The sequence below is a fragment of the Pseudorasbora parva genome, chromosome 1 (assembly GCF_024679245.1).
Source record: "Pseudorasbora parva isolate DD20220531a chromosome 1, ASM2467924v1, whole genome shotgun sequence".
Lineage (NCBI taxonomy): Eukaryota > Metazoa > Chordata > Actinopteri > Cypriniformes > Gobionidae > Pseudorasbora > Pseudorasbora parva.
In genome coordinates, this window is record NC_090172.1 from 35649407 (window position 1) to 35675606 (window position 26200).

Genomic DNA, 26200 nt, shown 5'->3' on the forward strand with positions numbered 1-26200 from the left:
AGAATTTCAGTTCATTTTTTTTTCTTGCATATAATATTACAGATATTGGTTCTAAGTCAAATACTTTTGAATATCTTGTGGTACAGGAGTGAGTGTCCATGCAGTTTTCTCGGGGCTGACTACTCTCCTGGAGATGTGATCATGACATCATCAGGTGTACAGTAAGATTGATCATTCATATTAAACATCACCATTATGTCAAACTTTTAATATTATCACATTCCTAATAAAAATAGTGTTTTGTCAGGGCATAATGTATCTCTGTATATCAAAGTAGCCCAGCAGAATACAATTACTGCCTCACAGCAGTTAAAATCTTTTTTTAACATCAACAGAATTTGCCAAGATGGAAAACTGGTTTCCCAGAGCTCAATTATTGGTGAGTGTTGTATTTCAGCATCCTGATGTCGTTTACCTGTGTAAAAGTCTTTGAATATCTGCAGTGTTTGCAGTTTGTTTGAATTTGTATATCTATAGTGCTGGAGTTTAGTGTGTGTTCTTTTTCTCTTCTCTCTCAGATACCCTGTGCCCACCAGGGCAGTTTTATGAGGACTGCGGGAACAGAGTAGACGGCTCTTCAGCCGGTAAAGGTTTAGCCTGTGAACAGACCTGTGAGTCGTATTTGCTGAACCTCACCTGCTCCATTCATGAGCCGTGCATGCCTGGCTGCGTTTGTCCCGCAGGGTGAGTGGAGTCTTTCCTGTCTGCAAAAACATATCGTGGTGGACCATACTTGCTTTAGTCTCCATTGAATCTTATGCACATATTCATATTGATAAGATGTGTCATGTTAATTGTATACATTTATTACATGCTACATGTGCTTTCGATGGAATTTTATTTAAAGGCACACCAGTTTACCATGGCGTTATGGTACCATGTCAAAAAACATGGGACTATCGTGGTACCTTTTCTCATACTTTTTTATTACTTTTTTATTATTTTCTCGTACTTTTATGAGTTTCCTAGGTAAAAATTGCACTTAAACTCCCTCCCATTTCAAAACTTGAAGCTCGTAATCACGACATAAAAAGTGGGATTTATCAAATTTCCGATAGCATGTAAAGGCGGCATAAATGATCTTACGAGTGCTGATGCCTTTCTCTTTCCTTTTGCTGTCTTTGGTCTTGAAATTACCTGATGTTAAACAAAATGAAGCACATATATGTTGCTTACTTTGACATAAACTGTGTTAAATTTGGACACAGTGCAGGAATTGGATATCAGATTTATATTTGTTTTGTGGAGACACATTTATGTAGCCATGTGTAAATGGAACCATTTTAACAAATCAGATAGCTATCCAATCAGTAAACACACATAACATGACCAGGAACTCTTTCTTGAACTTTCTTGAAGAACTAGATGTTTCTGGCAGAATTTAAGCTTCACTGAGTTCTAATGGGATGGCTTTTTGTGTCATCTATTCAAAGTCTCCCAGTTGCTTTTTCGCCTATTTAAACACTTTTACATACACTGAGGACTGTTTAAATGTACCTGAACATGTTTATTATTCCTCATCTGTTTTGGTAGTATACTTTTTATATATTTAAAGGTTAGATGTTTCCATGTTTGTGTGCGATGTAGAGGATTTAGTAGATGAATGGCTGTATGTGTACGTGTGTGATGAGGCAGTGATCCATAGCTAAGCTTAGTGGGTGGAATCGCCTGAGTAGCGTCAGGAACTGCTCATTTCCGTTACACATGCATACACTGGAATTTTTAGCCAATCTGGGTCAAATAGTGTTCTTAATCAAATTCCATTCAAATACTGAATCAAACATCTTTTCACTGGCAGATGTAGACCGGTGGCATACCGAGTAATGTAGATTTGCGGAAGCACACAAACCCCCCAGGCGCACTTTCACGGACCGATGACATTTTGCTCTACATGTTGAGGTCTCACTCGGATGGTGTCTGCCGGAGCAGGTGATGATGTCGATACAGATCAGTTAAAGGGTCTCCACTGACTCAGTGGGAACCTTTGCTGTGGTCTATGGCAGGTGAAAAGAGTTCTTTGTAGCTCAACTTCACTTCCCCTTCTTTTTTTTCCCTCACGTCACGTTCCCACTAAAGGGGCCTCAGAGAGCACGACTCTTGCTCTATAGATGGATTTTTGTCATCTGATACATTTAATGCCAGTGTCTACACAAGCAAACTGAGGTTAAGTGCCATATCACAAGCTTAACTTCCTAAAGCCATCCTCAGCCATAACAGCATGATAAGACCTCGTCTCAGTTATCCTCTTACCAACACCACAACCTGCAACAGAGAGTGGGAATATACCTGTTCTGTCCTTTATTTTATTGTTGAAAGATTGTTGATCTGTGAGATCTTAAATGGAGCTTAAGCAAAAAATGAAAATTCTATCATCATTTACTCACCCTCAAGTTCATGGGCCACATTGACTTCTATAGTTTAAAAAAACACCTATGAAAGTCCATGAGACCAATCAACTGCTTGATTGACATTCAAAAATATCTTCTGTGTTCAGTATAAGAAAGAAATTCATACAGGTTTGGAGGTACATGAGGGTGAGTAAATGATAGAATTTGCATTTTTGGGTGAGTTATCCCTTTAACCAGCTCACACTTTGTTCACAACACACATTTGATTTGGTTTTTGCAGAAAGGAGTTTCTGCTGAACACTTTCTTCTAAATATCATGTTAAATTGATTCCATTATTAAGGTTTGAGATGTATTTATTCTCAAAATATATAAAAGTTCTCAAAATTCTCTAAATATATGACAGTTGTTTTTTCTGTTACACTTTTAAAGATTATTAATTAAGATTTTAGATTTGTTTATGAAGTTTGGATGAGTACAACACTTGGTTTGTTAATGCTCCAGACCTCGCCAGTTTTGAATTACAAAGGCTAATTCTAATTCTATTAATACAAAGGGAAAAACTCTCATGAACATTCATTAGTCACATAGTGAAAGGGCTGTGAGCTCACGGGTGTATCTGGAGAGCAACTAGAGTCTCCACTGCACACAGAGGGGATGTGATATTTTAGATGGCTGAGTGTGTGTGTGTGTGTGTGCGTGCGTGTGGGATTCACATTCTTCTGACTTATTGACCTTTTAAACAGAAAACAATTACACAAGAGCATCATGGGAAAGAAATATCATGGCTGAGATTCTGTCATGAGTGTTTAATAAATTCCTGCAACTCGATAGTTTGGCATCTGGGCTGGTGTAAATATGTCACAAAGGCCCCTTATGCCACACTGTGATGTAGGGATGAGATTATTGATATGTCTGGAAATTACTAAATGTGGCATACGTGTGGTCTAGCATCATTATCACGGAGCGGTACAGTAGCAGCAGGATGTTATGAAGGTAATGTAAATAAGTAAAGAAAAAACAGGTGTGTAAAAATCAAATTACACTCCAGAATTTTTTTTCCCAAAAGTGGGAATGCATTTTATGTGTTCACCCGGTGGAAAAGAATCAGGACAGGACTACAGGACCCACATCAAGATGTTTGGTCTGGAAACTCACCATAGACAGGGCTCAATCTGAGGGGCGGGATAAACGGTTGTCTTTCAAACTCCCTCTGTACGCGATAGGATAGAGCTACAACCAACCAGAGCAACATGAAGCAGTGCTCGTTGATAGATTAAACATTCGCTGTATCCGGTCGGCAACACTCCAAACACATCTTCCCTTTTTAAGAATGACTTAAGTGCCGTGCTTAACTCCAAGTCTTCCAGAGTCGCGGTCAAAGCTGTTTCGAAAGACCGCCGTTCGCCAGTTTCTGTGTTTACTAATAGCACTCATGCGCAACTCGGCCGTCATTATGTTCAGCCCCGCCCACTGACTCTATACACAATGGCCCTCATTTATCAATCTTGCATAGAAACGGGTGTATATGTTGGCGTAAGATTATGCTTACACTCCTCTCACCGCCTGATTTATGAAACTGTGCGCACCTCTGCAATTCAGGGGTACGCAATACTTGCCCTTGATAAATCCCGCGGCTGAAAACGATCGTCATTAGAATAACACGCTCCTATATATTCAAGTCTCCGCCTCCCGCACACCCTCATTTTACGCCATGGACACACGGAAGACGGCAAAGAAGCGAAACTTCTCCGACGTGGAGATCGGGCGCGCTCAATCATCTCACTAGTCCACTAGTCAGGGCACTGATTAGGACATAAGTCAATGGGCTGACTCCCTGATCAGTGCTCTGACTAGTGAACTATTGAGATGATTGAGACGAGCCCATCGAGACCATCACCAGGGAAGTAGAAAAAAAACGAAATTGTTTTATAAAGAGTATAAAGAGTGGGAATAAAGGCACCCACAAAAACAAAATATGGACCCAAATTACGAGTACTGTTAATAGTGTGGGGGTTGAGAAGCGCACTCCAGCAGTTTAAATAGCTGTTTAGATGATAAATTACCATCACAATGCATTATTTTACAGCACGTTTTGAAACAATTAGCATTTAATTTCGTATCACGGCATGTATTGGGGTGTACGACAGTGATAATGATGTGATGTGGAGTAGCCTACCATTCATTCACATTAATAATTAGGCTACATGACAATTTGTAAGATTCTTCTTCTTCTTCTTCTTCTTATTATTATTATTATTATTATTATTATTATTCTTAATGACGCTTGTTATTTAGAAGAAGAATGTCGTTTTTATTGATTTTATTATTATTTAAAAGAAGAATGTAATTTTTATTATTTTGTCAGTCTGAATTATTTTAGTCCCAGTCCGTGCGCAGCTGCCGGGCCAGGCGGGCCGGTAAAGCGCACAGGCTCGCGACTGTAGGAATACATATGCCTACATATCAAACGCTTTGGTAAAGTCACACAAATTAAACATTGACGTTCATGTTGCACAAAAATAAACACTGAATGTTGTTGTTGTGGTTTTTAACTGTGGGTCATAATATAGCATATCTTGTCTGTGCGTTTTGTGGTGTTAGGATTTGCTGTTCTGCGCATTTTCCCACTAATCAAACGTGCGTACACCACCTCCTGAGCTGGTGTAGGATTTGAGCGTGCCGTACGCCAACGTCCATATTGATAAATCTCAAAGTCACCGTGGGTTTGGGTGTACGCAAGGTGTACGCTGGAAATTTGGTGTACGCACTTTTGATAAATGAGGGCCAATGTGATTGGCCTGACCAGAGTTTGGAGAGTTGCTAGATGACACTCGCGGTAGATTAGATTTGCTGCCGCTAGGGTGTGTCTAGATTTCTAGGCTAGCAGAAATCATATTCATGGATGAGAATATTAACGTTAGTGTAGTATAAAACAGAGCAGGGCCGAGTGCTGTGGGAGCTGAACGAGGTGAAGTGATTGAACTTTTATTTTGCCACAGTCGCCGCTTCCACTTCTTCCAGTCAAGCATAAGTGGGGTAACACAGTGCTGTTTTATCATATTAGATACATTTGAGTGTGTTGAATATGATGTTATAACATTACTCTCTGCGTTCACTGCTATTCTCTCTGTGCTATATTGCAAAATGTGCACAATTTTTCATATCAACAGAAATATATACCAGGATAACCTGGCTTGCATGGTTACTTCAGAGAATAGTTAATTATATGCTAAATCCTGCCCGCATGTTGAAGGGATTGGTTACAAGGAAGTTTGTGACATCAGAAACACCAGTGATGTCAAACCGCATTCTTTTCTCAGTGCAGTTTTAGGGAGAAAATACTCAGCAATTGGTGGTGACTTACAAATTTGCACATGGTTTGTCTTAAAGCATCCTTCCTAATAGCATATTAAAGCATATTAAAAACACCACACAGACAACATTAAAAACAAATTCCCCACAGGGGGACTTTAAAGCTTGCTATAAGTTACTACTTGACCCCCACAATGAGGTTTTAAAACAAATACATACTTCTTGTTCTGTGTCTTAAGTAACTGTGGACCATTGAATGTTTTAACCTATTTAGCAAATATTAGGTTAAAAATAGATAAAGAGTTGTATAAGGAATCCATTGCTGATTGTCAATCTGCTTTAATACATTTGAAATCACCTAACGTGACTGTAAAAGGGTGTAAAGTATTTGATTATTTGCCTTCTGGAACATTGGCATGAGTCTCTTGACCCTCTAGACCTTTTCCAGGGAATTTCCAGCAGCCATACTCTTCCACACACAGACACATACATAGAGAGTCACAGCCTGCCTTATTGCGAGAGCAGTGTCTCATTATAAACATTATAAATTGTATGTATATGTGTTTTTATGTGTATGGTGCCGGTATAACCTACGTTTTAGGGACAAAATGTCCCCACAAAAATGGCAATATCCGAAATCCTTGTGGGGACAACGTTGGTATCCATGAGGAAGACAACACACTAAATCATACTAAGTTTTTGGAAAATGTAAAACCATAGAAAGTTTTCTGTGATGGGTAGGGCTAGGGTTAGAGGACAAAATATACAGAATGTGTGTGTGTGTGTGTGTGTGTGTGTGTGAGAGAGAGAGAGAGAGAGAGCGAGAGAGAGGTATGTGAGCTAGACCTTATGTCTAGGCTGAATTCCTCAGTGCACCTGTTCATGCCCAGAAAATGAGTTTGCTAATTATTGAAGACAGGACTTTTTTCTTTTTGTCTTTCTGTCTATTCTAATTTGTAGTCTTGCACCAAAGTTCTAACTTTAGTTATGCTAATGATGTCACATGCAGGTGGGTAATAATTTATAAGGTAATAAGATAATTAATTTGAGATTGCAACTAATATCAGATTATTATAGTCCATTTAAATCCCTATGTAATTGCCATACACTTTACTCCTCTATAAATTTGATTAATTTACTCAGCAGCTTTCCCCGTAAAGTCATTTCTTTGAGGAGCTGCTCTAACACACTTCGCATCTGAAGACTTTACTATTTTTATTCCCTGGAGTTTGATTCATTGAGACTTCCCTCTTACATCATGCTCTAGGGTTCCCTTACAATTTTTTTCCCTCATGCATACTTTAAAGACAATGCTGATTGTTGACATGCCAAAATATATAGACTGGAATGTATACAGTATATTTGAATAGAATGAAAGATATATAATGCACTGGATGATAGCTTGCTTATTTTGCTTAAGAGTATGGTGTATTTAAGTCCACTTGTCATTCTAACAACTAACAAGATACTATGCTTCTAAGTACCACATCTCAAGAGCTGTAGTTCCAGCCACATAAGTTTAGTTGCTGTTTGCCAATTCAAGAATCAGCAAATTATTGATCTATGTTGACAACGACAGAAATTGTGGCCACATTGGCTAGCAATGCTTTGGTAAAGAACACCCCAGATTAGTTACTGGCCAAGTTTTCTGTAACTTTACAGTTTGTTGAAGATGTTTCAGCATAGTCTGACATCTTCTCACTCTGTTTCTCTCTGTCCATTAAGCTAAGGGTGATGCTGATACCCCTGTCTCTCATGGGAGCAGCAGGTATAGGAGTGTTTTTGTGAGAAGGGGAATTCCTGCACTAATGAGAGGGAATTATTACCCCCTCCTCCATCCCTCAAGCAAAGTGGTTAATGGCAGCGATGCTTATTTACGCAGTAAACAGGTGCACAGCTGGATCAAATAACTGATAAGCGGCTTAAAGACATTCCTGTAGTCCATACTTCAAAATCAGCACATTTTCATTTGTCAAGATGAAAGAAAAGAAAGGAAACTACAAGGGAAAAAAGCCATCTTTATGTTTCTGTGCTCTGCTGCAGACCTTTAGCTTGTGTGAATACAGATGTTTTCTGAACAATTGTTTTCTCTCTTAGGGTTAGGATCAGGTTTAGGGTTAAGGGTTAAGGTCAGAGATCAATGCAGATGACCTCTAAGTCTTCTTGAGTGTAATGCATCTCACTGGGTCTGAGATTAGAGCTCTCACGGTGAAAATGATGCCACAGTTGAGTCTCTAAAGTGTGTTTAACTCCCTGAAGCCTTTTGATGGTCATGGTGCTTATTGTATGCTCACCCAGAGATTGTGCTGTCATTTATATTCTTGCACTTTAAGTTTTACCACAGACTTTGAACTTACTTAAACTGAATTATATGCTTTAATATCGTAAGTTCTGTTTTTAACCAATGTTAATGTTAGTTTTCATACAAGTTAAACTAAATTATATTTAACCCCTTGCCTGTCATCCCCCGATTTGGAAAATGGAGCATTTAGACATACTCATAGTAAAAAGACAGCTGCTCATAAGTTATTCTGAAACACATAACCAATACATATTTAGAAAGCAAAAACTTGAGAGTTTACAGCGGAATACTCAGAATTACTCAGACAATTATTAATATAGAGATATATAAGCTAAAACATAAAAAAAAAAATGTAAATATTTTAAATAATTTTCTTCAAGTATAAAAATATTATGTGAATGTAGTATAACTACAACTAAATTGAAGGCACAGTTGTGTTCATGCTTTATTTAAAATCTGAGGCTGTTATGTCCAAAATTATGAATTTTATGAAACATTTTCTAAGACCATGTCTGGATTTTTTTTTAGATGCTTTTATCAAAAAAGTTTGTTGGCCTGAAGACACATTTGCAGTCTTTTGTCTAATGTCTGGTGAGGAGAACAGCTCAATTAATGCTTTAATGTGCACACTCGATGATCGTTTCACACTTTTGAATGTCTGAGACGTAATCCTCATTATTCTTTCGTTATGAATCTTTTGTTTTTTTTAACAGCCATTATTCAAATCCATTATAACATGTATGCCTGCCTAAATGGCCCAGTAACAGTGCAGTATTTCATTTAGCAGTCAACATTCTCTAGTCTTTCTCTTTAAAAAAACAAAAAAAAACAATACTAAAAGCACATTATTTATTGTAACAAAATAGACAAAGCTCCTGGTCCTACAGGTGCATTAGAGTTTCAGTTAGCATCAAGCTACACAACACAATTTAAAAGATTAAAATTACAACTTACATTACATTAAATTACACTCTATATTTCACTCTACACCACCATTGAGTGTTTGTATTAGTTTCCTGTCACGATATAATGGGGATTTCGTTCATATAGTGATGTTATATTAATCATTTTATATGGAGCTAATCGCTACACCTGTTAGCGTTCATAATGTAAAAATATGCAGGAGCCAAATGAAGGAGAGCAAACGAACGTCTGATGACTCATATCTGACGCATATCATTAAGAGGAGACCCAGAAAGAGCTATGTGCATTTAGCTCTTTTAGATCAAATTATTCAGTGAGAAATTAATAGAAATGGTATTCTGTGTGACAAAATATTTTGCAAACGTAATAATATGTCAATATTTCTCAAAATATGATTATTTATATATATATATATATATATATATATATATATATATATATATATATATATATATATATATATATATATATATAGTGAGGAAAATAAGTATTTGAACACCCTGCTGTTTTGCAAGTTCTCCCACTTAGAAATCATGGAGAGGTCTAAAATTGTCATCGTAGGTGCATGTCCACTGTGAGAGACATTATCACAATTTTAAAAATTCCAGAAATCACAATGTATGATTTTTTTTACTATTTTTTTTTTTGTGTATGATACAGCTGCAAATAAGTATTTTAACACCTGTCTATCAGCTAGAATTCTGACTCTCAAAGATCTGTTAGTTTGCCTTTAAAATGTCCACCTCCACTCCATTTATTATCCTAAATTAGATGCACCTGTCTGAGGTCGTTATCTGCATAAAGACACCTGTCCACCCAACATGGCCAAGACCAAAGAGCTATCCAAAGACACTAGAGACAAAATTGTACACCTCCACGAGGCTGGAAAGGGCTACGGGGAAATCGCCAAGCAGCTTGGTGAAAAAAGGTCCACTGTTGAAGCAATCATTAGAAAATGGAAGAAGCTAAACATGATTGTTAGTCTCCCTCGGACTGGGACTCCATGTAAGATCTCACCTCTTGGGGTCTCAATGATCCTAAGAAAGGTGAGAAATCAAACCAGAACTACACAGGAGGAGCTGGTCAATGACCTGAAAAGAGCTGGGACCACCATTTCCAAGGTTAGTGTTGATAATACACTAAGACGTCATGGTTTGAAATCATGCATGGGATGGAAGGTTCCCCTGCCTAAACCAGCACATGTCCAGGCCCGTCTTAAGTTTGCCAATGACCATTTGGATTATCCAGAGGAGTCATGGGAGAAAGTAATGTGGTCAGATGAGACCAAAATAGAACGTTTTGGTCATAACTACACATGTTTGGAGGAAGAAGAATGATGAGTACCATCCCAAGAACACCATTCTTACTGTAAAGCATGGGAGTGGTAGCATCTTGCTCTGGGGGAGTTTTTCTGCATATGGGACAGGGCGACTGCACTGTATTAAGGAGAGGATGACCGGGGGCCATCCATTACTTATTTTCCTAACTGTATATATATATATATATATATATATATATATATATATATATATATATATATATATATATATATATATATATATATATATATATATATATATATATATAATATATTACACATTATTATGTTATTAGGAACACCATACTAATACTGTGTTTGACCCCCTTTCGCCTTCAGAACTGCCTTAATTCTGCGCGGCATTGATTCAACAAGGTGCTGAAAGCATTCTTTAGAAATGTTGGCCCATATTGATAGGATAGCATCTTGCAGTTGATGGAGATTTGTGGGATGCACATCCAGGGCATGAAGCTCCCGTTCCACTACATCCCAAAGATGCTCTATTAGGTTAAGATCTGGTGACTGTGGGGGCCATTTTAGTACAGTGAACTCATTGTCAAGAAACCATTTTAAATGATTCGAGCTTTGTGAGCCATCAGAGAATGGGTACATGGTGGTCATAAAGGGATGGACATGGCCAAAAAACAATGCTCAGACCGTGGCATTTAAACGATGCCCGATTGGCAGTAAGGGGCCTAAAGAGTGCCAAGAAAACATCCCCCACACCATTACACCATCACTAGTAGCCTGCACAGTGGTGACAAGACATGATGGATCCATGTTCTCATTCTGTTTACTCCAAATTCTGACTCTACCATCTGAATGTCTCAACAGAAATTGAGAATCATCAGACCAAGCAAAATTTTTCCAGTCTTCAACTGTCCAATTTTGGTGAGCGTGTGCAAATTGTAGCCTCTTTTTCCTATTTGTAGCGGAGATGAGTGGTACCCGTTGGGGTCTTCTGCTGTTGTAGCTCATCCGCCTCAAGGTTGTGCATGTTGTGGCTTCACAAATGCTTTGCTGCATACCTCGGTTGTAACGAGTGGTTAATTTAGCAAAGTTGCTCTTCTATCAGCTTGAATAAGTCGGCCCATTCTCCTCTGATCTCTAACATCAACAAGGCTCACAGGACTGCTGCATACTATATGTTTTGTCCTTTTCACACTATTCTTTGTAAACCCTAGAAATGGTTGTGCATGAAAATCCCAGTAACTGAGCAGATTGTGAAATACTCAGACCGGCCCATCTGGCACCAACAACCATGCCACGCTCAAAACTGCTTAAATAAAAAATTGCTTTCTTTCCCATTCTGACATTCAGTTTGGAGTTCAGGATATTGTCTTGACCAGGACCACACCCTTAAATGCATTGAAGCAACTGCCATGTGATTGGTTGATTAGATAATTGCATAAATGAGAAATTGACCAGGTGTTCCTAATAATCCTTTAGGTGTGTGTGTGTGTGTGTGTGTGTGTGTGTGTGTGTGTGTGTGTGTGTGTGTGTGTGTGTGTGTGTGTGTGTGTGTGTGTGTGTGTGTGTGTGTGTGTGTGTGTGTGTGTGTGTGTGTGTGTGTGTGTGTGTGTGTGTGTGTGTGTGTGTGTGTGTGTATATATATATATATATATATTTAGTGTATAACATTAGAAGAAAAAGAAAATATTTTTGGCTGAAATCTATAATCCACACATGATAAACTGGTTCTAAATGTGGCAAAATGTCTGTTTGCGTTCAGAATGTTTTAAGAATTTAATCACCCAGTCTGCTCCCTGTTAAATTTTTATTCTAGTAGAAGTTTTGACAATCAGTGTGTTTTAATGACCTGTATAAATGAAATATAAAATTCTACCCCGACAATTGTGCTCAGTCCAGTGTAAGGCATTTCAGTTTACCCATTCTGCAATTCATTTGAAAACATTTATAATGATTTTGCACAAACCTTCTTTTCAGTATTTCTGCAATTTCAGCCCCCAGAGTTTTTGTTTGAGCCATGGTTTTATTTTCTCAAGTCTGCTTTGTACACAGAGAGAACAGCATCACTAGTGCATGAAGATAATTGGCAAGCAATGGAGTGTGTGATTGTTTAGTTATGGATCCATCTCTTTGACTCTTAATTAATGCATGCAGAACAGGAGCAGGTGATCACAAATTCTTTGATGCCAGTAAGTGATCCAGCATGCTGGCTATGGGATAAAGAGAGCTGTTAACACCTGTCTATCTGGGGTGTAAGTTTACTCAGTTCTAACAGACAGTGTGCTGGGAACTCTCAGAGACCCTCGGGCCAATGGAAATGATTCACTGCAATATTACAAGATCTTTATCAGAGAGAGAGATTGAGAGAAGCTCTTTGGATCTGTGAGAATGAGAATCGGCTGCATTTCTCATGTGACCAGTGTGATTTTTCTTTCATCCCTCCACCCATCCAAATATTCTTGTCTCTGGCAGAATCTTCAGAGTTCCTGCATTGTACTTGCATGGCATCTCTGGACTCACATACAGTACATGGTACTCAGATGTATTCACATTCACATTTGTGTATTTCAGGCTCCTCAAGCATGGTGATGAGTGTTTTGAGCCACGTGCATGTCCGTGTTTGTGGAAAGGGAAAGAATATTATCCAGGAGACAAAGTATCGTCCCCATGCCATCAGTGGTGAGATCACATTAATTCACATCATGTGCATTTCATTACACCAGTTTGCTGTACTACATTTTCAGCTACTTATATCAGAGATCATGTCGTCCCTTGAATTTTGTTAACTTCACTGATTTAGATTACGTATACGAGAAAAACTATTTGACCAAATTCCCAAATTTGTTACAAACATAAAATGTTGTAGAAACTCAGCACAAACACATTCACTTAGTGTCTCTTTAGGGAGAAGTTAAAAGAGGAAATGTGTAGTGAAACTGTTTCTAGGATCTGAATGTCTGTGTTTTGCAGTGTGTGTCAGCATGGCACATTCCAGTGTGAGTTTCGCCCATGTCCGTCAATGTGCACTACTTATGGAGATCGACACTTCCGAACGTTTGATGGGTTCCTGTTTGATTATATTGGCGCATGCAAGGTGTACTTGGTCAAGGTGAGCTTTGAGCAACAGATTCAGACATCCCATAGCCCGTTCTTATAAAAAGAAAAAATGACTGCATGTGTTTGCATGTATTGTTGTTGTCTTCTTATTTGTGCTCCTGTGTGTGTGTTAGAGCTCTTTGGATGCAATGATGTCTGTCACAGCAGAAAATGTTGACTGCTTTGAGAGTGGCGTGATCTGCAGGAAATCTCTTCTTATCTCTGCCGGACGCTCCTTCATTGTGTTTGATGATGACTCTGGCAAACCTGTGAGTGAACTTTTCAGTCTCATTCCCACCTTATTATTGTTACATAAACATATTCTATCTATGATAGAATTAAAAAGCAATGCCAACAGGTGTTGCCTAAAATTCCCACCTTACTATTGCTACATAAACATACTCTATCTATGATAGATTTAAAAAGCAATGCCAACAGGTGTTGCCTAATAAATGTTCATGAGCCAGGCAGAGGTTTATAATATGCCCCACCCACTTTTAAATCATTCCTACACTCCTGGGTATTGATGATTATACTTTGGACTGGATAAATATATATTTTAATGCAAGGAATGCAATTGCATCATAGTGGTGGAAATGATAATGATCTGGTTGATAATAATCTGCCGATATGGTTCATGTGCAGAACCCATCCAGTGTGATTGACAGGCAGAGAGCATATATCTGGCAAGCAGGATACTACACCATTGTGCATCTGCTTGGGGAAGACCTCACAGTGCTGTGGGACAGGAAAACCACCATACATATACAAGCTGGACCACGCTGGCAGGTACAAAAAACACACAAAGAGCTGAATGTGTTGCTGGCTGCTTTGCAGCAAGTATAAACTTTGTTTTGAGTAGCAAATCATTCATTTGCAGAATATTGATTACCTTACAAGTTTGTATTTGTGTGTTCATTATATTTTTAGGGCAAGCTTACTGGTCTTTGTGGCAACTTTGATCAGAAGACAGCGAATGAAATGAGAACACCAGAGAACATTGACTCGTCTACACCGCAGGAGTTTGGCAACAGCTGGACAGCAGCAGAGGCATGACAAACAGATAAACACATATACAACAAAGTTTGAAATAATTATGATGTTTTTATGTATTTGAAAGATGTCTCTTATGCTCACCTAGGCTGCATTCATTAGATCAAAAAGTACAGTAAAAAATAGTAATATTGTGAAATATTATTACAATTTAAAATAAGTGTTTTCTTTTTAAATATATTTTAAAATGTATTGTGTTAAATGTATTTCTGAATAAATGATTCCTTTATAAGCTGAAATTTCAGCTGCCATTACTTCAGATCCTTTAGAAATCATTCTAATATATACATCCCTGCTGAATAAAGAGTATTAATTTAATTTAAAAAGGATAGTGTATAAATATTTTAACAAAAATTTTAACCAGCACAGTTGTTTTTATCATTGATTGGAAATGTAATAAGAAAAGTTTCTTTAGTATGGATCATGTGACACTGAAGACTATAATTCTGCTTTGCCACCACAGAAATGTTTTTGATCAGATACATCAATGCAGCCTTAGTGAGCGTAAGAGAATTATTTGAAAAACATACAAATATCTTAAGTATTCCAAACTTTGAACTTCTAGTCTATGCAAAATATGAACTCTCACTTTTATTTCATTCACATTGTTTGTAGATGACTAAACATTTGTTTTGGCCTTCTGAATCTGGTAGTAGCTACAAATCAAACACTGTAGTATGACTATCTGTTTGTGTGTGCACATCCCATCAGTGTGTGAACAGTCCTGATATAAGGCACCCCTGCAATCTGAATCCTCTTCGAGAGCCCTTTGCGAAAAGACAGTGTGGGATTTTGCTCAGTGAAGTGTTCCAAGTCTGCCACCCTGTGGTAAGTTTATCACCTCTGAACACTAATGCCCACATTCACGAGTCGAACATGTCACACATGTAAGTGAGTGAGGGTCTCTGTGTTTAAAGGTTTTTCATGCTCTATAGGTAGATGTCACATGGTTCTATATGAACTGCCTGGTGGATACCTGTGGCTGCAACCGTGGAGGAGACTGTGAGTGTTTCTGCACAAGTGTTGCTGCCTATGCTCATCGCTGCTGCCAAAAGGGTGTCACCGTTGATTGGCGCTCCCCTTCTGTTTGCCGTAAGTGATATTCTTATAATCAGTCTTTGTAATAATAACAGTAACATTGTAGTTTTAGGGTCCAACTCTTACTATTAACTAGTTATGCATATTACTAGGATATTGGCTGTTTATTAGTACTTATAAAGCACATATAAATGCCTTATTCATCATGATCATATTCTATATCCCTTAATCCTAACCAATACCTAAACTTAACAATTACCTTACTTACTATTAAAAAGTAGTAATTAGGAGTTTATTGAGACAAAAATTATAGTTAATATTTAGTTAATAGTGAGAATTGGACCCTTAACTAAAGTGTGACCATAATGACTAATAACTGAATAAACTACGGTGAACACACATTCTTCCTAAAGACAATTATGGTCAGAAGAAGAAGGAACTGAGCGATATATAATACAGCTTTTTATCATAAGCTTTATTTTTATGCTATAATGAGTAATAGTACCTTCTTCCTTTTACAGCGTATGACTGTGAATACTACAATAAAGGTATATCTGTCATATTTTTATGAATATAACATTTGTACATGTCTAATATATTATTTATATTATTATATGTTTTACAATTGTGCATGTGTGTGGGAATGCATGTGTGCATAGCTTTAGGGAAAGGGCCACTGAAGCTTTTGACCTACAGAGAAAGAGGAACAATTTTGGCAGCTAATACGACGACTGGACTGGTGTTCCCAAAAAGAGACATTACCAGTACTGATGAGGTGCTGACACTGTTCATGATGACGCCAGGCATCAGCAAAGCCAGACCACATGGTCAGTCAGACAGTCAAAAGCACACAATTAACAATAAAAATGCTCAGTAAAACATGCATATTTTAGACCAAATCTAAAACTTAACTCAAACCTATACAATATATGTTTATTTTATTAAATGTGGTATAATGTTGTTAATGCTGCAGACTCATCCCTGGTGTCATTTGAGGCGGCAGACAGACCCAACTACTTCTTAAAAGCAGAACGCAGTGGCCAGCTGAGACTGCAGAAGTGGGAAGAGACTGAGGCATTCTGGGATGCAGCTACATTTGTTCTTCATAGAGACACCTGGATTTCTGGCTTTGATTCGCTGGAGTCCCTGGCAAAGCCAGGGTTTTTTCTGCATTTCATGCTCTCCAGACTCCAGCTCATGAAATACAGTCACTCAGATCGGTACCGCCGTGCTACTCTATTCAAACTGACAGGTCAGTATGTAGCAACACATCTACGAACTTACTCAAAATCACAAAAAAACATTATCACTTGCTTAACCAATTTCTCCCCCGAATCATTATTTTTGCCACAGGCAGCATACCATACTATCCAATGGGTCCTCGATGTCAGTGGCGGTATGAATCATGTGTGAGTCCTTGCTTCAGGACATGCAGTGACCCATCAGGTCGGAGCTGTGCCAGCATCCTGAAGTAAGATCACACACATTGAATTTATGCAAACTTAGAGTAACTATACTCTATATTGATACTCTTGTTTAAGTGTATGATTAAGTGATATGCCTGATATGCACCTTTCTCTAGGGTTGAGGGATGCCTGCCTCAGTGTCCAAGTCACATGGTTCTAGATGAGGTCACTCACAGATGTGTCTATATGGAGGACTGTAAGCTACTATTTGTGCTACTTCTATTGCTACATCTGGTGTAAAACAGTCAAAACTATTTAGATACTAGATGAATGCTATAGCTAAGTTCAGGATTTACAATCATTGTAAATCAATCATCTTCTACAATCATTGTCAAAACATCATAGTGACATCTTTGTTAATCAAATTTCAACTAGAACTAATGTTAACCTTTTGAGTAAAACAGACCACAAGTTATCAATGGAGCAAATCCAAGCTCCAGTTTACCTATCTTATCATAACACAGTTAGCTATATCAGTTAAAAAGGACCAGTTTTGTGCAGTGTCTAATAAATATTGCATTTGTGTTTAGGCATTAAGCCTGCTGTTGTTCCTCCATTCACACCACCCACCACTGCCATGTCATCAACATCCTCAGAATATTCCACCTTGAGTGGCTCAGCGGTGTCTATGTCACTCACACCTACAACAGTGTCAGAGAGTAGTACCATTGCTACGTTACCTACAGTAGACATGCCAAGCACTGCAATGCTTACATATTCCCCTATCCTACCTGAGGTGGTGGAAACCATTACCACATTAACAACATCCTCTTCCTCCCCAAGCCCACTGGCTTCCACTGAGAGAACCACTAAAGCACCCAGCATCACTCACACTTCCTCCACTACATTGCACACCAGCCCAATGTATATCTCAGCATCTCTCTCAGGCACCTCTACAACAAGCAGGCCAACAGAGTCTTCAACACTACTCACACGTACGACAACTATCCCCTTACCGCCTACTTCTAGTCCTGTTTTGTCATCTACCTCAAGTAAAGAGCCGACCAGAGTAAGCACTCTACCTGTGCTTCCAGTCTCAACCAGCATGAGCACCACAGAAGCCACTTCCTCAACTGTCAAAGCGTCATCTCCCTTCACCTCAACTACAGAGACTCCTAGAGTCTCTGAGATTCTCACACCTACTGAAAAGACCACAACTCCCACTGTTACTTCTAGTAGCAGCACACAGTTTCCTGCTGAAACCATTAGCACAACCAAGTTCACATCACCATCGACCACAACGCCTGTATTAGGATCGAGTACCACAGAAAAATTGACCTTACCGACGACTTTACACACTCTGAAGACCTCTGAGAGCATTTCAGAAACCCAGAAGCCTCTGGACATCACTACCATTTCAACTTCCCCTACCGATATTGAAGCATCAACGACTCACATTTCAGTGAAATCCACAATTTCTGCTTTCCAAACACCAACTTCAACTCAAACAACGCCTTTTATTTCTTCAACATCAACCTCAGAGCAACCCGAGACTTCGAAAACAGCAACATCTTTCTCCACGGCTGCTCCAGAAACCCTTATCACCACAGTGTCCTCTCAAGCTCCTACATTTGTGCCAACAGAGACCACAGCAAAAACAACCTTTCAGTCAACATCTGTTACGTATACTTATCATGATGTATCAACAACTGACAGGACATTACAGACAGATTGGAGAATGATCCAAACCACGTCAACTCCATCAGTATTACCAGAAACATCCCAGACCAGTGTCAGGACAACAGAGACCCCACTTACCACCTACACCACCTTGCCATTCACCTCAGCACCTACAGAGGAAACATCAACACTGCTCACATCACATGTGTCACCCACTGACAAGACAACTTCGAGCGTTGTCTCAGCTTCTACTACATTGGGCCCTACAGTGTCTCACTGGAGTTTAGTTTTCCCCACTGCTCTCCTTACAGACAAAGTCAGTACATCTGCAATTCATCCTTCTTATTCTACAACAACTATGACCACCACACCTGCACTGCCTGCGATTTCTACAGCTTCGCCATCCATACTTACGATGGCAACATCAGTATCTCAAGCCCCAACAAAAACCACAGAAACAACTGTCACTTCTGACATACCTCTGCTGACATCTACTGCAGCTGAGAAGGAGATTGTTTTCACCACTCAAACATCCACAACAAGGCCTTTGACTATACATTATGTCACAGAGGCAACTAGGGCTCCTCCTGACACAGATAGAGCTGTGCTGTCAACTACTGCGACAACTCAGACTTCAACACTAGTGCATGAGACCTCCAGCACTTTTCCTTCCACAATGACTCCAAAATTCACAACCCGTGTCACACCAGTCCTGACTACACGGGCGGCTGTGGCTACCACACGTCGAGAAACACCTCGAGTTGTGACCACAACCAGCATTTCACCTCCCTCTTGGAATGAGACAACACTGACAACACTCTCTACCATTTCTACAGATAAAGTGACTACTGTTTCCACATATACATCTTCCTCTAGTACCCCTGTTGCTTCTTCTAGCACACTTAGAACACCCAGTCCTGACAGCACTGAATACACCTCTAGATTTACAGAGTACACAACTGAATCTGCTCCGACCACAGCACTGCCATCATACACTGGAACAACAAAAACTCCAATGCCAAGTGTAGCTTCAGTTACTACCACTTCAAAACAGCCACCTACTTCCTCTTCTGTCATTGAGAGTAGTCCCATAACTAGTGCAAGTCCCTCTACTGAGCGCCATCTGGTGGATGAACGTACCACAGTCACAGCCATGCCAACTGCCTCAGACACTGCCCGAGCAACACTAAGTTCATCTGCGGTGACCAGTCTTCCCTACACTATAGAAACAGAGCACTGGATGACGAGCCAGACACATGTAGTCCCAAAAACTACTGCTGTCGAGCCAAGCAGAGTATGCACTGTGAGTCAATTATAAAAAGCTTTTCTGTTTTTTAACATTCACTTTATACATTTTGGATAACAAAAGTGTGCAATTACATGTTAAACTAAATGATGTTTGTGTGTCTGTAGTCTCCATATTCGGAAGTAGTGGATGAATGTACAAAGCTTATTTGTGTCAGTGGTCAGTTGCTCCTCTTCAATAAGTCTCAGAGCTGCCCTTATGATCCTACCCCCCCAAACTGTGGTCTGCTTGGCTTTGCTGTACTAGTCAATGGTGATAAGTGTTGTCCACGCTGGGACTGCCCATGTGAGGAACACGCATATAAAACACATTACTATAATCATTTTCATTCTGCAATTTGTTAATGTTTTATCAAAATATATTTTAATTTTGGCTTGTAGGTCGTTGTTCAGTGTTTCCAGATCTTAATCTGATCACCTTTGATGGGAAAAGTGTTGCGATTTATAAAGCTGCTTTATATGTGGTGACTCAACTGCCCAATGAGACCATCAGCATCCTGGTGCAAGAGTGTTCTGGACCAGATTACACCGTAAGATATGCACAGCCTCACGTTAGCCCTTCAAATGATAGAAACTTTTATGTTTATTTTTATAAAAATGGGTAGTTGACAAATAAGCAGTAAAAAATGCTAAAAAAAATTGTAAAACATCACTATTGAGTCTTTCACTGTTTTTTGAAATGTTTTACTAAAACATGTCTTATGGTGTGACAGAAAGAACCAAGAATATAGGGCTGTCACACCAAAGGACAACAGAAATGAACAATTTTAGAGTGGTTTCAAAAAAGTTTAATATTTGAACAACTCTGAGACAAAATCTTACCCTGTGCACGTCATGGGCTTCACATCAACATGACCTTGAATGGGGTCCTTCAACTTTATTTTAAACTTAAAAGTTAAATTAAACTTGCCAGTGGAATTGCCAAATCAGGATATGGTGTCACACTAGATTACATGGTTCCTACGCTTTTACACTATCAGAAAAAAAAGTTATATTTCTGTCACTGGGGCAGTACCCAACGGTACAAAACCAAAAAGGTACTAATATGTACCTTTAAGGTACTAATACACACTCTTAAAGTACTGATATGTACATTTTAAGGTATTAATATGTAGCATTTAGGGGTGAGTAAGGTACAGAAAATGTGCCTTTTCACTTTTTTACCTTAGGGTACTGCCCCAGTGGCAGCACTGTACCTTTTTTTTCTGAGAGTGTAGAAATATATAAATGAAAATAATGATTGTCATTTACTAAAAGGTATTTTTTAATATATGTATGATTTTTGTTTTAATTTGTAAAAGTTAATTTATTGAACCTTGAGATAGTCACACCAAAGGACAATTTTAAGATTTGACTCAAAAATGTAACAAAAAAAGCTAAAGACAAAGTTTTATATCAACAGGTCTATGTGAGACAAATAACTGTTTAACCCAATTATATGCTAATTATATTAATTTTTATCTTGTGTAACAGTGAAAATGTCATGTCACGTCAACAACCCAAATGTCAAAGTCATGATATTATTCTGTTTGATTCCAGCTTGTGTGGAACTTTACCAATTTGTGTCTGGCAGCTTTAAACATAACTCACAAATCCAATGAAGTACTCATCAATCGCCTGCAGAGACGCGTGAGTAGCCACCGGCTCGCAATTCTTGGAATTTGCCGCATTATTTTTAGTGGTGATGGATTATATTTTAAAAATAACGTTTGAATAAAACATATTGGAAAATATTATGCCCAGAAAAAAAATATTATTATGCCAGTCTGGCATATTTACATAATCAATGGGTTGTTTTTCCAGCTATATGTGAACTCCAGGTATGCAAAGCCACGTTTTAAGAAGTTTGGTTTTGAGATTCTGGACACAGGAAACATGTATCTAATTCGAAGTCCAGCTGGACTGAAGATCCAGTGGTTCCACACTACAGGCATGATGGTGATTGAGATGGACAGCTATAACAACAGACTCCCCACAATGGGCTTGTGCGGTATGAATCCATTAACCACAGATTATATGGACTGTAAAAACGATCATGTCATATTTGAATGTTTCTCTTTGTCACCCTGTCCAGGTAGTTGTGATGGTAATCCTCTGAATGATCTGACTCTGTCTAACGGTACAGTTGTGCCTGAGCAAGAGGATCCGGCTGTGTTCATCGATAGCTGGCAGATTCCCAACACCACCAGCTATGTCAGCCACAGCAGACGAAGGGAGGCCAACTGCACCACGAGCGACTGCTCTCAGTGCATGAGCATGCTGAGCAACCATACCTTCACCGCCTGCCATCCCTATGTACGGCACACAACATGGACATGAACATCCCGCCAATACAAATCCTGCAGCACATGTGATTATGCATTACATTTCCTAACTTCTTTGTGCTCAGGTCCCTCCAGCGGTGTTCTGTGAGATCTGGGTGAGAGATGTGGAGTATGTGAATAATCCATGTGTTGCTTTGGCCGCTTATGCTGCTTCCTGCCACAAATTCAACATCTGCATGGAATGGAGGAGCTCGGATTTCTGCCGTAAGTTTTCACCAAGGCATTTGAAATGTTTACCACAACTGTATCTGGTGTTAAAATGGAATTTATTGGTGTCATGTGTGGTGTGTATTTTACAGTAATGTTAGAATTTTTTTCTGTGTAGCTTTCATGTGCCCAGAAAATCTGCGATACCAAGCATGTCTGCCCACCTGCACTGCCCCATCCTGCCCAAACCAAGAGTTTGAGTTTGTCCCAGAGCAATGCATGGGCCTTTCAGAGGGCTGCGTATGTCCAGAGGGAACTTTATTACATCGGCCCTATTCTGCCATGTGCATTCCACTAAACAAGTGTGGTATGCCCCTTTCTCTTCTACAGTATCTATTAAAGAGAATTTAGTTATTGTCATTGAATAATTAGTATAATGGTATGTCTTTGCAGCATGTACTGATAGCTTTGGAACCCCACGTGCACTTGGGGAGGTGTGGAAAGCCTCGCTGGATGGCTGCTGCATGTATAAGTGCGAGAACGACAGCATAGTGCCGGTGGAGTATAACTGCAGTAACATCCCTCAGCCAGTCTGCACACGTGCAGGAGAGATTACCGTCAACCTTGCAGATGACAGCAGCTGTTGCCCTCACAAAGCCTGTGGTCTGTTACACAATTATTTCGAACTTCTCTACAAAAGGGCTGGGCAGAATGATGGTATATTCTATTTACCTTGTACCGTGTTTACATCCTTTACGTTAAAACACAGATAAAAAGGTAAACAAGAAGATAAAGGTTTTATTACATAATTATTACATGGTAATTGAATTTCTAAAACTTTCTGAAGATGAATTTCCAGCCAAATAACTATATTGCAGCTAAATAACTATATAACTAATTACAGGCAAATAACTATATCATAACACAAAATGTGTCATAATGCCCAACCCAGTTTGTTAAAGTTAAAGTTAAAGCTGCAGTAGGGAGTTTTTAGAAAACGTTGACTTAGCCTGAAAATTTGAACAAGCACAACTCACAGGTCACTCCCCCTTGTAACAGCCCTCCACAGCTCTTCCTCCATCACAACGGAGCCGGCCGTGAACGCGCAGGCTAGTAAGCAAACAGTTATGGCACATTCACTGGTACGGACAAAACATCAACAATATGATTTACATTGACTACGGCCTGCCCTTACTTTGACTACAAACTTGGTCCTCAAAACATTATGTATTTTGCAATACATGTAATGTAACTATATGTCGTTGCACTATTTCTACAAGTAATAAATAGCTAGTAAGATAATATAACAGCAGCTAACGTTATAGTATGTATCCAAGTAATTAGTCTATTAATATGTAATGCTAAGTAAGGTTTACTAGTACATTATTTAAGTAGCATGGCAAGCCAGTGAATTAGTAGTAATGCGGCTAGGGTTTTGACCAAGCGCAACCTCCCGCGATCTCTCTTGAAGCCAATACGGAAGTAATGTAAACTGCAATTCCTCAACTGGCCACTAGGCTCCAGAAGGGAGCAGAATCTCATTGAGCCCCATGTTAAAATGGCCAACTTTACAGCAGAAAAAACATGTTTACAGCCTGGTACAAATTGTGGTTTTTGCCTATACGGCTAATTTTGACCTTCATGACAACTGTGAGGGGGGTGAATTTTTTTCTAACTCATTCGTTTACGTTATATAAAGCCTTAAAGTTCTGCATAATTAAGGGCGTGGTTACAGGTGGATAGCCATTTATCTGCCGTCTATAGTTATTGCGTCACCTAAGCTCTGCCCACATCCCACCTTTTTGCCCATTTTCTGTTATCCGGGAGTGACACACAATGACTCGCTCATAAGATGGCAACGCCCAGCTCGCCCCTACTTTAAGCTTCAGAACGGCTTCAGAACAGAATCCTATGGGTCACGTCACGGATACTACGCCCATATTTTTTTACATTCTATGGTTTTGACATGTCAATGGGCTCCGACGAGGAATTCACACCCACAGCGACTTTGAGGAATGAAACAAATCAAGCAGGGATACTTACTTGTCACGCAGAAATGTGGCTATCTCTGCATCGTTTTTTATTCCTTTCAGGACAGTTAGCTCCCTCCACCTCAGAAAAGCCACTCTGATATTTAGCCTCATTTTATTTTGGGCTCTTTTCCTTTCTTTTTGTCTTTTTTTATCATCGTCATCTGTCTTTTTCCATTTTCCCGTCTTTATTTTATGAGCAGGAGAAATTGCCAGTTTGGATTGTTTGTCCGCCATAAGCAAAGCTGCGGCACACCGGTAATCTTGAATTTGAACGCCTGTATGCAAGCTGTGCATGAGAGCGCATGAGAGGGGGTTGTGATCAGCGCGCACAAGCTTGATTGACACTGCTGAGACACTCCTCCTGGCTCTGATTGGTTGTTTTTTACCGGGAGCGGTGTATTTCTGCAAATGGCAATAGGACCACTGGGAGGAGCCAGAAGAGCTTGATGTTTTCACAGATTATCTGTCTTGTATTCTACTGTCAGGACATAATGACAGGTTTAATAAATATGTAAAAAATAAATTTTTATAAAAGTTACCTACTGCAGCTTTAATGTATATAATGTATATGTATTATTTTACTATTACTTAATTAGCTCAAATGCTTTATGAGGTTGTTTAACTGTGCTTAATTGTTTTGTGACAGTTTGTAATCAGAGTATGTGTGAAGCAACTCCTTCGGACTGTAAATATGGGGAGAAGCTGGTGTCATATCATAGGCAGGACTCCTGCTGTCCTGAATACTTATGTGGTAAGTTTGGACACATTTGTATGTTTGAGTCTGCGTATTTGTGCATGCATACGAGTGCATGTTTATCTAATGTATATGTTTTCAGAGTGTGATCCTGATCAGTGTGTCTTGGACATTCCCGTTTGTCATGAGGATCAGACATTGATCGCCACTCGCGCTGAAGGCAGCTGCTGTTTGGCACACATCTGCAGTAAGTCATTATCATTAATAATCAAGTCATTCCAATAAAATATGACTTTCATTCTTTTATGGAACAAAAAGTTTAAAAATGTACAATAGATTTTATTATATACAATAGGTCCTTTTGACATTCAGAAGTCCTCCAGCCAGCCTACTTACCTTTGACAAGCATGTAATGTATTAAAATTATTATTCGTTTTTTTAATTGTGTTTATTATTGTGTTAGTGTGTGACAAATGTTCCGAGGCAGCTCCAGTGTGTAAAGACGGAGAACTGCTGATTGTGGACACAAACAGCACAGAGCACTGCTGTCCAGTTTATCACTGCTGTGAGTACAAACACATGGTTAAGTTAAAAGACATTTACCATTTTCTTTCTCTGTGATAAATTCAGCCAATAAAGGCAACTAAAGGATAGTTCACCCACCCTTAATTTTTTTCCAAACCTGTGTAAATATCTTTCTTCTGCTGAACACAAAAAAAGATATTTTGAAAAATATGGGTAGCCAAACAGTTGATGGATCCCATTGACTTCTATAGGATTTTGTTTCCCTCCACACTATGGAAGTCAATGACCATCAGCTATTTGGTTACTAACATCAAAATATCTTCTTTTGTGTTCAGCTGAAGAAAGAAATTCATAGAGATTTGGAATAACCTGAGGGTAAACAAAAAAGGCTGAACAAAATCCCTGTTCAGAGAATGTTCTGGAGCTTATAATGAGCCAGTTACAGTAAGAAAATACCAATGCCAACAACTATTCGCATGAGAACAAGTCACCTAAACAGCCCTCAAGCGCAACAAAACAAAATAACTAAAGATTTCCTCCAGAACGCATAAAAATACCACCACATTAATTGAAACATTGAAGTGTTATTGTAACTATGTTGTGTCTGTATATGCATGCAGTGTGTGAGACCTCTCGATGCTTAGACATCACATGTCCAGTTGGCATGGCAGTAGTTTCCACAAGGATTCAAGAACAGTGTTGTCCATCGCAGACATGTGGTAAG

At 39.0% G+C, this 26200-nt stretch overlaps 1 protein-coding gene across 1 annotated transcript in view; it reads left to right on the top strand.

Annotated features, from left to right (window-relative positions):
• otog (otogelin) overlaps nt 1–26200 on the top strand; it is a 45482-nt gene that overhangs the window by 14804 nt on the left and 4478 nt on the right. Inside the window, exons 20-47 of the mRNA XM_067439036.1 lie at nt 87–161; nt 336–379; nt 519–684; nt 12747–12854; nt 13146–13284; nt 13406–13540; nt 13917–14060; nt 14202–14321; nt 15036–15152; nt 15260–15416; nt 15884–15910; nt 16022–16189; nt 16336–16614; nt 16716–16833; nt 16945–17024; nt 17359–19751; nt 19862–20039; nt 20135–20283; nt 21293–21382; nt 21557–21743; nt 21828–22048; nt 22143–22281; nt 22403–22591; nt 22678–22887; nt 24904–25008; nt 25094–25198; nt 25415–25516; nt 26097–26195. Coding sequence (XP_067295137.1) covers nt 87–161; nt 336–379; nt 519–684; nt 12747–12854; nt 13146–13284; nt 13406–13540; nt 13917–14060; nt 14202–14321; nt 15036–15152; nt 15260–15416; nt 15884–15910; nt 16022–16189; nt 16336–16614; nt 16716–16833; nt 16945–17024; nt 17359–19751; nt 19862–20039; nt 20135–20283; nt 21293–21382; nt 21557–21743; nt 21828–22048; nt 22143–22281; nt 22403–22591; nt 22678–22887; nt 24904–25008; nt 25094–25198; nt 25415–25516; nt 26097–26195 — 6044 coding nt within the window. The remainder of the gene's footprint in view (nt 1–86; nt 162–335; nt 380–518; nt 685–12746; nt 12855–13145; nt 13285–13405; nt 13541–13916; nt 14061–14201; nt 14322–15035; nt 15153–15259; nt 15417–15883; nt 15911–16021; nt 16190–16335; nt 16615–16715; nt 16834–16944; nt 17025–17358; nt 19752–19861; nt 20040–20134; nt 20284–21292; nt 21383–21556; nt 21744–21827; nt 22049–22142; nt 22282–22402; nt 22592–22677; nt 22888–24903; nt 25009–25093; nt 25199–25414; nt 25517–26096; nt 26196–26200) is intronic.